Here is a 15,615-nt window from a genome sequence, read left to right as displayed (position 1 = left end):
TCCTAGACCGACCCCTGGGACTCAGGTGCCACCAACCTCAGACAGCTGGACCTGGCGCTGGTTCAGAGTTCCGGGCTGGGTGGGTGTGTGGCCTCGGGAGTGGAGGCGGTAACCTGCACCCACGAGGATCACATCTGGTTTCTGTACTGGTTCCAGCATGCCTCGTGCCAGCTCATAGCGCACCTTGTAGCGCAGGGAGCCACCATAGGAGTCCACCTGGCCAGGACAGGTAAGATCAGGGACGGGCAGCCATCCTGAAGCAGCTGCATCCTGTCCTCCAGTCCCTCACTCTGTTCCTCTGAGGCTCATAGAGTGCCCGGCATGGAAGGCTCATAGAGAAGTGGGCATGGAGAACCCAGACCATGGCAGACAGCACATACCCAAGGAGGCCAGTACAGGGCACTCTGGCCAGCCCAGAGTAGGTGGTCAGGGAAGAACCCAAAGTGGGTTGAGAGGGCAGCAGACAGAGATCTTGCCTTGTCCCCAGAGAAGCAGCTGCCCTCACCTTGTTACCCAGGAACTGCTTGGGTAGGGCCCAGAAAGCATCATGGATGAGGAAGCGGCGTGACAGGTCAACCAGCTGGAACTCCTGCACGGCCGGGTCGACCTGCAGCTGGGTGGAGGAGAGGGGGGGCACACCGGGCTGCGAGGGCATGGTCACATTCACACCTGCAAGGACAAAAGGCGGATGAGGATTGCAGCCCACGATTAGTGGAGAACAACCACTCTGGAAGCAGGGACCCAGGAAGGGATAATAGAGAGAAAATAGAGGCATCTCTCTCTCGGGAATTTAGGAAGCAGCCAAGCAGAGCTGGGCATGGAACACACTGGCAATCCCAGCACTCCTGAAGGATCATGAGTTCAAGTTGGAGGCCAGGCTGGGCTACATAAAACCCTGTTTTAATCCACCCACAAAGAAGCATTGGCTCTTTTCCTTTTCTAGTCATTTGACCTCCTGAAGTTTTGGTGCATGGCCTAGGGAGGGCCAACATGGGAGCCATTAACGAAGCCACAGTCAAGGAAAGGGCAAGAGGCTCTCTACAGCAGGACTTCCCAGAACCTTTGGACCATCAGACTGGGAACAGCCCACTGAGGTTAGCAGAAAACTATTTGGGGCTGAAGAATAGAAACCCAAGTCCTGCTTCCACCATGTTCCTGGGGCCTGAGCCTGGACAAAAGTCTCAGTTTCCTTATCTATAAAATAATGATCCTGGTGGCCCAGCTCATGGACTTATGAAGACAAAATGCACAAGCTGACTTGGTTGGGAGCACTGACTGCTCTTCCAGAAGTCCTGAGTTCAACTCCCAGCACCCACGGGGTGGCTCGCAACAATCCATAGTGAGATCTGGCGCCCCCTTCTGATATGCAAGCATACACACAGGCAAAACACTGGATGCATGATAAATAAATCAATCTTAAAAAAAAAAGTTTTAAAAATGAGGGCAACACGAGGGAGGTGCTCAAAAAAGGGCTTGATTTTATTGTTACGGGGTCACTGGTCCAACCCTCTCCCGACATGTGCACCACCCTGAAGCTCCCATGCAGGATTTCTGGGCAGCACCCTGCCTGCCCCCAGGCAGCACCCTTCACATGACAACAGGAACACTGGGTACCTACACTCTGCCATTGGATGCTCACATGTCATTGGTGGCAATCCAACAGTTTGGCTTTTTGTGTGGTGTATATGTGTGTGGACATGTTTGTGTGCAGATATATGTGAATGTGTGTGTGTGTGTGTGTGTGCCTGTGGGGAGAAAATAACTACATTTATTTATGTGTCTGCATGCACATGCCCCAGCATGCCTGTGGAGGTCAGAGTTCAACTTTAGGCAATCATCTTTTACAAGCCCTCTAGTTTTGTTTGGTTGGCTTGCTTTTGTTTGCTTTTGTTTTTGTCTTTTTACATAGCCTTGGATGTCCTGGAGCTCAGTATGTAGACCAGGCAGCCTCAAACTCACAACTGCCTGCCTCTGGCTACCAGTCTTGGGATTAAAAGGGCGTGCCACCATGCTTGGCTCCCCCACCTATTTTTTTTAATGATTTATTTTCTTTTCTTAATGTATGTATACACACAGAGGTGCAGATGCAAGCAGAATTCAAAAGAGGATGTTGGATTCCCTGGAGCTGGAGCTACGGGTGCTCGTGAGCTGCCTAACCGGTGCTGGGAACTGAACCTGAATCCTTTGGAAGAGCAGCAAGCGCTCTTAATATATTCCCAAATCTGCATCTATTTTTTTTTGAGACAGGGTTTCTCACGGACCCTGGAACTAGGCTGACTGGCCACACCCCTAGGAGTCCTTCCATTTCTGCCTCTCCAGGGCTGGGGTTTCAGGCTCATATTATTGTATTTGGCTTTCACAAGGGTGCCGGGATTTGTGGCAAGTACTTCACTGACTCAGCCATCTCCCCAGCCCTCTTTTTAGTAGTGCGTGTGTGTGTGTGTGTGTGTGTGTGTGTGTGTGTGTGTAGGCACAGGGCCTAGGATCCAGAGTCTGTTCTCCCTACAGCCTGAGGCTACAAACAGGGATCTGGCTTGTCCTAGAGGTTTTTCTGACATAATTCAGTGTTTCTGGGTCACTCCCTGCTCTTTGGCCCTGGTCCTTCTACACCTGTCCCAGGTTCCCGGGAGCCTGGAGCCCACCCATCACATACCCTTGAAGTCATTGGGCTGGTCAAAGCTCAGCCGGATCTGGTCCCGGAAGCGCCGACTGCTCTGGCACACATTGGTCACACCAAAGCAGAAGCAGGGCAGGCAGGAGGCACTGTCCTCCAGGTAGAAGTGTCCATCGGGGCAGGGGCCTGCTGGGAGGCAGGGAAGAGGCTATGGCTGGCCACCAGGAGGAGGTCCTGTGGTATTGGTGTTAGTCGCCCACCCTACCCCACCAGCCCACCCGCCTACAGCACCTCGCTGTGGGACGAGCTCCAGCACGCCATCTGGAATGCCGAACACCATGCCACGTGCATTCATGGCTTCACAGGTGTATGCGCCCTGGTCTGCCTCCTTCACATCTCGGATGGTCAGTGTGCCACGCCCTCCCTCGCTGGTCATTGTCACCCTGGTAGGCCCCAAGAGAGTGGTGGGTTAGGTATGAGCCACAGACTCCACCTCTTCCACAGGCCGGCCACTCCCACCTGCATCGCACCTGGGATGGACAGGGATGTGGCCCCAGTTGAGCCTCCAGTTGATGAGGGGTGTGGGGACACCAATGGCTACGCAGGTGAGAGTCACTGTCTGGCCCCGGGAAGCCTGGATGGAGTGCTGGGGAGGGGTCACCACCTGGGGGGGCACTGGGGACAGGAGAGCAGGAGTTAAGTGTTTAATCAGCAATTAGGGCAGGGAGTGCTGGGAGACTGGAGACTGGTCTAAGAAAACAGATGGAAAGTGGTACCCACCCAGTGCCATCCCACTTCATCCCTAACCCCATCCCTACTCCACCCCCAGCCCCATCCCCATCCCCACTCCACCCCCAGCCCCTCACTCACTACAGCCAAACTCATCACTGCGATCAGGACAGTCAGGTTCCTCGTCGCAGTGGAAGCTGGCCGGGATGCACTGGTTGGTGGAGACACATCGGAACTGTGTGGGCGCACATTCTTCCCCAGGCTCCTTGACAGCTGGGGACAAAACCAGGTGGAGTGAGCACAGGGCACTGTCTGCAGGGCAACACGGCTCAATTCCCACCTTCAGTTACCTACGATGCCTCCAAAACTGAGCCAAATCCAATGGGTTATAAAGTGACCAGGCTCTAGCACTCTGATACAACAGCATAAAATAGACTGAGCAGCCCGTGGGTTAGGCTGTGACCCACACACCGGTCCAGGACGCCATCTTCACAGAGATCTGCTCATCCGGTTCTCTTACCAATACCAGCACAGTGACAAGGAAAAGACTAACAGTCACTCAAATGCGGCAAAGCAGGAGAGACATGGCCAGCAGCTGTCTGCTAACACAGTTCCAAACACAGAGGACCTTGGATGTTTGTCTGCAGGGTCCCTCGCTGACTAATAAGGCCAGCACACCTCCCAGAGCAGGGAACAGACGAACACAGACTAGAAAGACAGGGGCATAGTGGGGCCTGCTGTACTCACGGCAATTGGCCTCGTCTGTGCGGTCCTCACAATCAAAGTCTCCATCGCAGCGCCACAACTTGAGAGCGCAATGTCCATTTCCACAGGGGAACTCGTTAGGTTCGCAGGGTGGAGGGGGCCCTGTGTGGACCAGGCAGGGAGTCATGGCGGTCCTTGGTGGACCGGAGTCCAGTCCCCACGCCCCCCGCCCTACACGGTCCTCACCACAGTCCAGTTCATCACTGCCATCCTTGCAGTCTTCCTGACCATCACAAAGGTAATCTTTGGGGATGCAGTGCCCGCTGTGGCATGTGGCCTCCTGGGGTCCACAGGCTGCGGGCACAGCCACGCTGGGAAACAGAAATGGAGGCCTATGCGTGACTGGAGGTGGAGCTGTTGCGGCTGCCTCTGGTAAAGGTGACACCTTCACAATAGCAGGTGGCAAGGAGCTGAGCTCTGGGACGGCCTCCTCTGTGGACAGAATCCCTTGATGTTTAGTGACTGGGTGGCTCTCACCCCTCACCCCACAGTCCCCCACACTCCCTGAAATCCAATCCACAACCATTCTCTGCCATCCCTGTGTCCCCATCTCCACCCTCTCCAGACCTCTGTGCCTGCACCAAACCCGTACAGCCCAGATGACCCAGAGACTCAGATGTAGCCCGACCCTGGGCAGGCCACCAGGGACCCCTCGAGGTTCACAAGACCTCCTCACCGCAATCGAGCTCATCAGACATGTCCCTGCAGTCAGGTCGCTGGTCACAGCGATACTCCAGAGCCACACACTCGTTATAACTGTGGCAAGCAAACTCCGTCTCGGTGCAGACCCTTGGGAACCAGGGCACTGTTGGTGGGGGAGGAGGCAGGAGGGAAGTCAGGCAGCAGGCAAAGGCAGCTAGGGTTGTAACAGACAGCACAGTCGAGGCATGGCTGTAAGTGGCTCTGGTGTCAAGTCAGGCCACTGTGGCAGACAACAAGAGCAAGAAGCGCTTGGTGGGCACACACATGGCACACGTGGAGCACAGGGCAGAACTCCTTACATGGACCGTCACACAGGTGACATGCCACACGCATGCAGCTACCATGCCATACGCGTGCAGGCTACAGCCTGGCCCAGTGAGGGCAATAGACAGTGGGAGGAGGCAGGCATGTGGCCTTTGTCCTCCATCTATTAGGTTCTCTAGGAACCCCCTGGACCTCAGTCAGGCTCATACTCTCACCTGGTGTCACTGTGACCCCCACAGCAGCTGGGGATGGCGGGGGGGTCTGTGCTGGAAAGGAAGCTATAGTCAGCAACTATCCCACCAGGGACCTGGAAACCGAGGCCCGAGCCGAGCCTGCCGCTGCCCCCTCCCGCCCCAAGAACTCACTGAGGTGAGAATGATAGCTAGGTCTCTGGCAAACTTAGGCCTGGGTCTGAAAACCCAGCAGAGCAAGTTTGATTTTGGGGTGCACTGATAGAGGTTTTACATGCAGAACGAGAGAGCTGATAGCATACTATTGGTTTTTCCCTTAGACGACACCATTGTGGGCCTGGAGTTTGTCCCATCTAGAGCTTCACTGAGTCAGAGGCACATAACATGACAAGCGAGAGCCCGCTCGGTAAGGACGCTGCGTTGGAGAAGGGGCGAGTACCACAGCCTATGAGGAATGAACCAGAACTGGCCCAGGAAAGACTCAGTGGATCAGACAGGACAGCAGGCAGAGTGACAGGAAACATGGGCTGACCCTGAGCACCCAGGTCTAGCTTATGCATCTAAGACTGTGACTTTGGGCCCATTTCCTGTCCTCTCTGGACCGGTTTATATTTCATTTCCCATCCGGCATGGGTTCTAGAGAGAGCGGCAAACACACGGATCTCGTTTGCATCCCCATTGGTGTGGATGACCACTTTTCCTTTCTGAACCTCAGTTCCCTCATCCTGAAAACAGGAGGAATACTTCATGGAACTTGGGAGGCCTGAGTGGACGCTAGGTATCAGGGCCCTGTGAACAGGGCCTACACTCACTTGGTGCTTGAGAATGATGGGTTTTAGGTATAAAAAAAAAGGGTGTGTGTGTGAGAGTGTTTGCATGTATAGATACATATCATAAAGATACACATACATGCCGGGCGGTGGTGGCGCACGCCTTTAATCCCAGCACTTGGGAGGCAGAGGCAGGCGGATCTCTGTGAGTTCGAGACCAGCCTGGTCTACAGAGCTAGTTCCAGGACAGGCTCCAAAACCACAGAGAAACCCTGTCTTGAAAAAACCAAAAAAAAAGATACACATACATATATGTGACATGCCTGAGACTGACAGTCTTCCTTGATTGGTCACCATCTTTTATACTACGGCAGGGTCTCTCTCTTGAATCAGAGCTTGCTGTTCTGCAATCTAGCTAGCTAGCTAGTTTGCTCTGGGGATCCTGATTCTGCCTCCTGACAGCTGGAATTATATAGATGGGCTGCCACATCTTTGGGGTCACATGGGTGCCAAGGTAACACTTCTTTACCTGCTGAATCACCTCCCCAGCCCTACAACTGCTGGTTTTGCTGAATGCCAATGTCTTTTGACTGGGAAGTGCTGAATGAAGGGGGAGTTTTAGCTACTATCAATATACGAAGGTCTGTGAGGATACAGCTTCATGGGTCCTGGTGGAGGGAGCAGTCTGGCTCTAACCAAGCAGAAAGACAGGTAAGCTGGGGCTCCGGATGGAGTGAGTATCCTGTCTCCAGGGGTATGCTAGTCTTAGTCGAGAAGACTGAAGGTAGAGACACCAGAAGGGGCTAGAATCTGAGAAACTGGAGGAGCGACCCCAGTTTGGAGAACAGGCTCACCTCTGCCCAGGTGTCGGAACTTGAATCCCCAGGGAGAGGTGACGTAGGGGCCAATGGAGCCGCTGGAGACCACTTTATACAGGACCTCCTGAATCTGAGGCCCATCCGATTTCTTTTCGGAGCCCACATCAAGCTCAACAAAGACCCAGCCATCCAGCTCCCTAAAGAGAAAGAGGTCTATGATCTCCATACCTCTGCCAAGTTCCTGCCATGGCCAGTCCTGGACCTAAGCAGCCTGCACCTAGGGTAGGGCCATTTCTGGAGCAGGATACCCCATCTATGCTCTCTGAATTTCCATCAAGAGTGACCCATCCCTGCTGGGCAGTGGTGATATACAACCTTAATCCCAGAATTTGGGAGACAGAGGCAGGCAGATCTCTGTGAATTTGAGGCCAGCCTGGTCTACAGAAAGAGTTCCAGGGCAGCCAGGGCTACCCACAGAAACATGGTCTCAGAAAAACCAAAAACGGTTCATCCCTTCAGACCCTCCCTGCCCTGCTCTTGGGAGCCAAGCCACTTCCCATCCCTGACCCCTCCTGGTCGCTCCCACCCCTTCCATCCCCAGGAACCCATCTCACTTGATGAACACCACGCTGACGATCTGGTTTCCCGGGATCTTCATATACTCTGTCTCCAGCTGTGGAGATACGCCAAGCATCAAATGCCTCTCACATACTCTAGTACTGCCCTGCCACCCCCGGGCGCCCCCAATCCCAGGTACTCGCTCCCTCGTACCTTATTCACCACGGCCTCCGACACCTCTCGGAATGTTTTGGAGCTTGCATTCTCCAACTGGGGGCTGTACTCAAAGGACCGAGTAAAATTTACCAGAGCCCGGAAATAGACTATGGAAGAGAAAGTGGAATGTCATGGTGAAGGGGCCCAGTTTGATAGGTGGGAGCCCAGACGGCAGACTGAAAATAAGGGGTTGGACTCCCACACAGGCTGACAGACACCTGTGTTTCCACAGAAAGGCCCAGCACTGCCTGCAACAGCGTAGCCTGCAGCAACCTGAAAGGCCTGCCCAGGACTCAGAGGAGGCTGGCAGGAAGGGGCAGTTTTCAGGGTATGGCTAGCACAAGGATCACCCCTTCATCGTGATGTTTTCCCAGCCGGTTCCTATTCATCCTTCTGGACTAAGCTCAGCCACCATATTATCTGAGAAGACCATCAGGGCTGCCCTGGCTGGTGTGGGGTCCCCACTCTGGGCTCTCACAGAACCTCGACTTTCCACACTGGGAACCTTCCTTCCCTTGTCACCTCAACTGTGCTGGGTACACCTGGGCCACACAACACCACAGGAATTCTCAAGTCCTGAGTCGGCTACTTCAGATACTGACCCATCTCAGCAAGTCTCATTCCTTCTTCATAATATGTGGGGAGGAGAGAGTCAACCACCTTTATATCCCAGGGCTGCTGCCTGGGGTAAAGGATGCTCAGCTTCCCACACTGCTCCTGTGTGCAGAGCTGGCACTTTGAAAGGAGAAGCATGGTCACCTGTCCCCCTGCCCCACCAAACCAGGAGCTCCAGGAGGAAATGAGGACCCTACCCATTCATGACCCAAGGGACTATCTGTGTGTCATGGCCAAATAAACGCATGCCATTCTGACATGACTATAACATACAACTATTCCCGTCAGAACAGGATGTATATGACACAGTTTATAGCCACCGATAAGCAGTCGGCTAGGGTTTGAATCTCAAGTCTCCCTTGATACAGGGTTTCTCTGTGTAGCTCTGGATGTCCTGGAACTCACTCTGTAGACCAGGCTGGCCTCTAACTCACTGAGATCCGCCTGTCTCTGCCTCCTCAGTGCTGGGATTAAAGGCGAGCACCACCACCACCCAGCTAGTCGTAGACCCTGCAGTCATCTTCCCAGCCTCTGCTTGTTGCTATTGCTGTAGGGGGTGGAACCTAAGGGGTGGAAGTCAGGTCACTGAGGGCCTGGCCTTGAAAGGGATATGGAGACTCAGCCCTTCTATGTCTCCCCGCCCCCCCCCCCACCTCCCAGACAATATTAGGCGAACCAGACTCCTCTGCTAAACGCTGCCACCATGGTACACTGTGCCAGCACAGGCCCAGAACAGCAGGGTGAAGTGGTCAAGGTCTAAAATCCCCGAAACAGTGAATCCAAATAAATTTTTCTTCCTTAAAGTCTTTTGTCACAGGGAAGGATGGCTGAGCAGCACAATGCTCTTGAGTTAGAAATGGGGGTTCAACTCTCTATTAGCAAATGAGTCAGACGTTTGTATGTGTGCATACAAGCATACCCACATGCACACGCACATACATACACATAGAGCTTGATACAAAGAATGACCAAGCCAAGCTATGCCATATCCTGCATCACACAAGAGAATGGTGTGTGAACATAGATGAACACACTCTCCCATATTCTCAATTATTTCTTTGTGTGTGTGCACACATGTGCACACGTGCTCATGCATGTGACTGTGTGTGTGTGATGCACATGTGTATGCAGGTGCATGTGCCCATGAGCCCAGGAAGGCCAGAGGAAGACATGGAATGTCTTGTTCTATCATTCTGGTCTTTTCTCTTGAAACGGGGTCATGGTGTCTCACTGAACCTGAGGATTGGTTGGCAGCCAGCAAGCCCCAGTCATTTTGCCTCTGTTCTGATCAGAGCTGGGGTTAAAGGGCTGACCAAGGATGCTGAGGATTTGAACTCAGGGCCTCATGCTTAGGCAACAAGTATGCTTTTTTTTTTTTGGTTGTTTGTTTTTGAGACAGTCTTTCTCTACATAGCCCTGGATGTCCTAGAACTCACTATGTAGACCAAGCTGCTCTTGAACTCACGGAGATCCACCTACCTCCCAGGTGGCCCAGCAATGCTCTTATTCAATAAAGCCCTTTCCGCACCTTGTTTGCCATTGTTGTTGTTTGAGACAGGGTCAGGGTCTCAAATTAACTTTGAAACAGGGTCAGGGTCTCAAATTAACTTTTTTTTTTGAGATAGGATCTTGTGTCACCCAAGCTAAGATCAAATATAATATGTAGCCTAGGGTGACCTCAAATTTCTGGTGTTCCTGAATCCTGGGATCAAAGGCATGTGCCACCATGACCAGCATCCCAATAATTCCTTAAGTCCCTATTATGTACATACAGAATATTTTTGTGTACTCGTGAGTTTAACATGGGTTATAAATATCAGATTAATAAGAGTCACCAAGTAGTCTGAAGTGTGTGCACAGTGCTCAGAACACTCCCCGGCACAGAGTGGGCACAACATGACACCTACTGTCACCGCATGGAGGTAGGGAAGCTCACCAGTTAAGAGACTCACTGTGAAGCAGAATGGCCACTGATGGCCTGGGACGTTTCTGAGATTTATTGTTGCGTCTATAACCCGAGGCCAACAGTGCCCACCCCAAAGGCTACTGGTTCCTGGAGCGCAACAAGGGAGCAGGGTGGACAGTGACTTTTAGCTCAGATCTTCAGGACAAGCCCTAGGACCAGCCCTAGACCGGAAGAGCATCTGAGTCACAAGCAGTGTGGAGGGTCTACTGTGTGCCAGGTGGTGTTCTAGGGCAGGGGGACAGCGATGGACTCAAACAATAGAACTTCCCATCCCCAGGGAATGCAGCTTCTAGTGCGGGGAGCAAGAAAATAAATCAAACCGGTAAGAATGTGTGGACTATCAGGAATGGGGGCTGGGGAGGACACATTTTTCCGTGGGGTTCAAGGAAGCAGTCTCCCTGAAGGAAAGGGGTGAAGCACTTTCAGTGTCTGGGAAGTGCACTGTACACAGAAGAACTGACAAGCGCAAAGGCCCTGAGGCTGAAGTGAGTACGTGTGACATCTGGTCAGGATGTATGTGACATTGTGGGAGGGGCCTTCTTCCACTTTACTCTCTATCCTTCAGACCTAGAGGTGTGTAGACCCCAAGCCAGGATGCTCTCCCTCTACAGTTCAAAATAAGAGGGTCCTTGGGGTACCGGGCCAGGTACTGGAGTGGATCCTACACTGTGAGGGGATACTGTGTCTGCTCTGAACCACAGCCAGTGGTGGGGCTCGGCTCCTGGGTGCTGAGTAGGTGGAGCTTGTGGGTGGAGTGTGGGGCTATGAGCTCCACCACAGAGGCCTCTTGTGTGCAGGCACAGAGGCCCATTGAGAGCCCCCACCCCGGCCCCTGGCCTCAACCCACGGCCAAGTTCGGGTGAGGAGGCCGGGCCTCTGCCCAGGAATGTGCCCACTCCCGAAGTGTTAGAGTGCTACAAAGCCCCTTTCTACCAGGGCCTGGGAAGGGCTGGAGTCCTCCAGCCTGACCCCTTTCTGTGGTCTCAAAGCAGAGGCGAGCCAGGGTGAGCACCCTGGGTGGGTCACTAGCCTGAGCTGAGACCCCACCCAGAGCCGAGGGACTGAGATTGCTGGACCTGTGAGGCTGCCTGGGAGAGGGGATGCTCTAGACATCTGTCCTGACCAGGCCTCCCCCACCTGGCCTCTGACCCTGGTTAATGTATTCACTGAGATGGGAGGCTGGAGCAGAGGAAGATTAAGCTGCAGAGTCCCGGTGTGAGTGGGAGGCACGTACCCCAACCCCTACTGGGCCACCCCAGCTCCAAACACCCATTCCTACTCAGCAAAGTCCTCATCACGACTGGGCTATGTCTCTAGAGTGGGATGCTTGGGTGGACAGCATACCAGCCTACGCAGAGGTTGAGACAAGCTGCTCCCAACTCTACAGCCTGGCTGAATCCTGGCCAGCACCCCTAGAGGAAGAACAGCAGGGTCCCAGCACCATGTTCCAATCTGGAACCCTGGTGGGGAGGCACAGGTACTTGCCTGGCCTTGGCTCTTTATTCAGAGCTATGCCTCTTACTTCCTGTGTGACTCTTGGCCAAGGTGGGCTGTGCAGAGGAACACAGGGAGAAAAAAAGGACTGAATGTCAAGGGTGAGCTGGGAAAGAGGTCTGCGGAACAATGACAGGCAGACAAGGCAAAGGAGACAGAGAGCCAGAGACACTGGGGGAGGGATATACAGAAAGCAGAGTAGGGAGATGGCAGAGGAGCATGTAGACAATGACAAGGATGGGGAGGAGAGAGGGAAGACACAGTGGTAGAAGTGGAGATAGGCAGCCAAGGAGAAAGTGGACAGACGTTTCCACAGAGATGGAGAAATAGGCAGTGGCCAAACCAGGCCCCCAGATGGAGAGCGGGGGAGGCTAACAGGAATGTTAGCAGCTGGAATGGAAAAGGAGAGGAGTGAGGCAGATCCAGGGGTGAAGGGTGCGGTCCAGATGAAGTTGGGAGGAGCTAGAGAGACAGTCCTGCCTGTCAGCAAGAAACACCTCAGGAGCCAGGCGGTGGTGGCACACGCCTTTAATCCCAGCACTTGGGAGGCAGAGGCAGGCAGATCTCTGTGAGTTCAAGGCCAGCCTAGTCTACAAGAGCTAGTTCCAGGACAGGAACCAAAAAGCTACGGAGAAACTCTCTCTCGAAAAATCAAAAAAAGAAAGAAACATCTCAGGGGCTGGGCTCTAGCGTCAAGTCAAGGAGGACAATCCAAGCAAGGCCTTCTCAGAGTCAGCGCAGCCTTCCTTGCCTGCACAGAAAGGGCACAGGTCCTGAACAAGCCAATGCGATACACACTAAGACCTTGGCCATCAGGATGCACGTCTGTGCCTCCCAGGACTAAGTCTAGCTGGCTGGCCAAGCCTCAAGGGCAGTCACCTGTGCAGCATTGGGACTGGAGAGCTCAGGCCCTGCCACAAGCCACAAAGGAAAGACAAGTCCCTGGGCTTGGACTCTCCCAGTAGCTACCCGGTTTCCTGGCTTCCCCACCTCTGATCTTGCTGGCCTGCACTTCAGCATCTCAGAGGAGAAGTGGCCGCCAAGGAGCATGAAAAGGAAATATAGTGCAGAAGGCATCACCCAGGAAGGCCCTGGGTGCTCTAGAAGGAACTAGATCAGTGGTTCTCAACCTTCCTAATGATCCCTTTAATACAGTTCCTCATGAGATGTTGACTTATTCTGTTGCTACTTCGTAACTATAATTTTGATATTGTTATGAATCATAATATAAATATCTGACGTGCAGAATATCTGGCATACAACCCAAAGGGGTTGTGAGCCACAGGCTGGGAACCACTGAACTAGATAGACCAAAGCCTCAACAGGAGGCAGTTCCCAGGGTACATAAGCCCACCCTGGGATATTGCTTATGTCCACAACACCACCTGACTTCTGTCCCTAGCCAGGTACCAGGCATCCTGTGGCCCTGCAAGGACCTATGGGTAGGAAAATTTCAGGCAGCAATCATGTCCTGGTGCCATGAGGTCATAGTTGGCCAGGTATCCAGGAGCCAGTCCTGCATGCAGTGGCCCAGGTAGGAGGCCACTCTCAGACATATGGATGTAGCAGTTTCTCCTGCTCTACCAGCTACGGAACAATGACCTCAGTCCTGGATATATCTAACCACTTTGAACACCGAGAGGCAGGCTGACTTAAGCCCCAATCAGAACTGAGCTTCTGGGGGTCACTATCCTGAGTTTTGTGCTGGTGACATAGGAAACTAGCCATTCCCAACCTTGAGGGTACTCGCCCATCAACTCAACGACTGCCATTCGACAGAAAAGGGACGGTCCCCACAGGATCATCTCTCAGGACCCTTCGGTCTTTAGCCAAGAGATTGGGCCTTTGCAACCAATAGGCCTGCTCTGGAGCTCCGCTCAACAACTTACCCCACTTACCCATCTCGAACCCGCTGCCCATGTCTCCACTGCCCAGGTCATCTGCACACAAAAGGGAGACTTGGTTCAGGATCAAATACTCACTGAGCACCAGCATGGTACAGGGCACTACTACAGACTCCTGGCCCAGTGGTAAAGGGTCTTTCCAACCTAGAATAGCTACTCTACTCCCACCCCATGCCTAGTTAGTTTGGACTGAGGCCCCAAATTCCAGGGACCATCTAGCTGATGGATGGGAGTGGAGAGAGGGCAAGTGTCCCCTACTGTGCACTGTCAGCTATCTTCCCCATCAGTCCTGATGGCTCCAGGTGGCAGAGAAGAGTGGTGGCCAGCCTAGGGTCATGGAGATTGCAAGTAGAGAATACTAGAATCATGAGACCAGGGTTCAGGACACACATCTCCATATCTTTTTTGTTTGTTGCTTTAAAAAATATACTTATTTGTTATTAGTGTGTATGTGTTTGTGACCACACATGAGTCACAGTGAGTATGTGGAGGCTCTAGTTGGCTCTTTCCTTCCTTCTGGGGTTCTGGGATTGAACTGATGTCATGAGATTTGGTGGCAGGCACCTTTACCCAGTGAACCATATCACCAACCCTTGTCTGTGTGTGTGTGTGTTTAAGACAAGGTCTTATTTATGTCAGACTGGCCTCGAACTCATGTATACAGGGGCTAGCCTTGAGCTCCCAAGTTTAGAAATTAAATTAGATATGTACCACCACACTCAATTTATAGTCCATCTTTTAAGGTCCCATCTGGGGTGACTTTCTTGGGCCTTTCAGAAGCTCTGGCAGAAGGAGCGGTCCTCCCTCCAGGGAGACCCCGGCTTACCTCCTGATGCATCATCAGCCAGCAGGTCCTCATCGTCAGAGAGGTATGGGTGGGTCCAGCCAGCGTGGCCAGCTGTGACGGTCTCTGTGTCCTCAGGCAGGGAAAGGCCATCATACGCCCTCAGGCCGTGCGTCACCTGTGGGAGATGACAGTCCGTGAGTCACCCTCTCCAGTTAACTGTCAAACCCCAAGGCCCTTCTCCTCACTTCAGAGGGAACCCAACAATCCATCCCAAAGCCCCACTGGGTTGTTAGACTCACTGTGTGGCTAAGACAGCCAGGAGGAGCCTGAATCACTCTTTGGGACTCAATTTCCCCAAATCTCACCAACCTCTGGCCTCCAAAGCCAGAGCTCATTGCGCAGATTCTCAAGGACTCGTCAGATAAAGCAGACAGAAAAAGGAAGGTGACTTGGTAAAAAGTGGCTTCTTTTTTTTTTGGAGAACATTAGGGACACCCAAAACATGAGTGGGCAAGGGGAGAGACACAGGTAGGTATGGGGTGACCTGGGTCAGCAGAGGCAAGAGACATAAGCAGGTAGAAAAGTGTGGCCACTTTAAGTGTTTTGGAGGGGACAGAGGCAGAAGTGAGGGGATTGATCTATAACAGTTCATCCTCAGGCCTTGGCCTTCCCTACCAGGTCTAGTGTCCAAGCCTGGCTGCAGGCAGCACATTCCACTGCGGAGCATCCTGCAGTTAGTCTGAAAGGAGGCGAGACAGACAGCAACTCCCCATGACCTCAGGCTAATGCTAAACTCATCTGGATCTGAGGCATCTGTCCTAGGAAAGCTGGAGCAGGGTGGGTGGGTGTGTGTGTGAGCGCGCCCACGCACACGTGCACGCTTGTGTGTGTATATATGGTGTATGTGGTATGTGTGTGTGGTGTGTATGTATGTGTGGTGTGTGTGTTTGTGTGTGTCTATGCATCTATGCGTGTGCTTGTATGCACACGTGTGTCATCTGTCCTAGGAAAGCTGGAGGTGTGTGTGTGTGCTTGTGTGTGCGTGTGCGTGCAAGTGTATGTGCTTGTGTGTGTGTGTGTGTGTGTGCATGTGTGTGTATGTATGTGTAGCAAGAAGGAAGCCCCCGTGTCCATTACCCAGACTTTTCCAAGAAATGGCAATGATCAGTGAATGCCTGCATGCACTGGGACAATATCAAGACATTTCAAGATGTTTTCAAAG

General features: G+C 53.0%; 1 protein-coding gene across 9 annotated transcripts in view; it reads right to left on the bottom strand.

Annotated features, from left to right (window-relative positions):
• The window catches only part of Hspg2 (heparan sulfate proteoglycan 2), a 101,056-nt gene that overhangs the window by 52,472 nt on the left and 32,969 nt on the right, over positions 1–15,615 (bottom strand). For 4 of the 9 annotated variants that reach the window (XM_075946554.1, XM_075946556.1, XM_075946560.1 and 1 more), the window contains exons 2-16: positions 14,433–14,568; positions 13,592–13,642; positions 7,625–7,734; positions 7,468–7,526; positions 6,890–7,050; positions 5,290–5,340; positions 4,785–4,913; positions 4,295–4,540; positions 4,091–4,210; positions 3,485–3,616; positions 3,145–3,289; positions 2,906–3,057; positions 2,654–2,800; positions 506–669; positions 37–216 (exon numbers count right to left, since the gene is read on the bottom strand). In XM_075946554.1, the coding sequence (XP_075802669.1) occupies positions 37–216; positions 506–669; positions 2,654–2,800; positions 2,906–3,057; positions 3,145–3,289; positions 3,485–3,616; positions 4,091–4,210; positions 4,295–4,540; positions 4,785–4,913; positions 5,290–5,340; positions 6,890–7,050; positions 7,468–7,526; positions 7,625–7,734; positions 13,592–13,642; positions 14,433–14,568 (1,983 nt within the window). The remainder of the gene's footprint in view (positions 1–36; positions 217–505; positions 670–2,653; positions 2,801–2,905; positions 3,058–3,144; positions 3,290–3,484; positions 3,617–4,090; positions 4,211–4,294; positions 4,541–4,784; positions 4,914–5,289; positions 5,341–6,889; positions 7,051–7,467; positions 7,527–7,624; positions 7,735–13,591; positions 13,643–14,432; positions 14,569–15,615) is intronic. The other 5 variants (XM_075946558.1, XM_075946562.1, XM_075946563.1 and 2 more) reach the window with 3 other exon arrangements.

The sequence above is a fragment of the Microtus pennsylvanicus genome, chromosome 13 (assembly GCF_037038515.1).
Source record: "Microtus pennsylvanicus isolate mMicPen1 chromosome 13, mMicPen1.hap1, whole genome shotgun sequence".
Taxonomy (NCBI): domain Eukaryota; kingdom Metazoa; phylum Chordata; class Mammalia; order Rodentia; family Cricetidae; genus Microtus; species Microtus pennsylvanicus.
The sequence above is the reverse complement of the archived record's forward strand: the minus strand, read 5'-3'. Positions and strand labels throughout refer to the sequence as shown.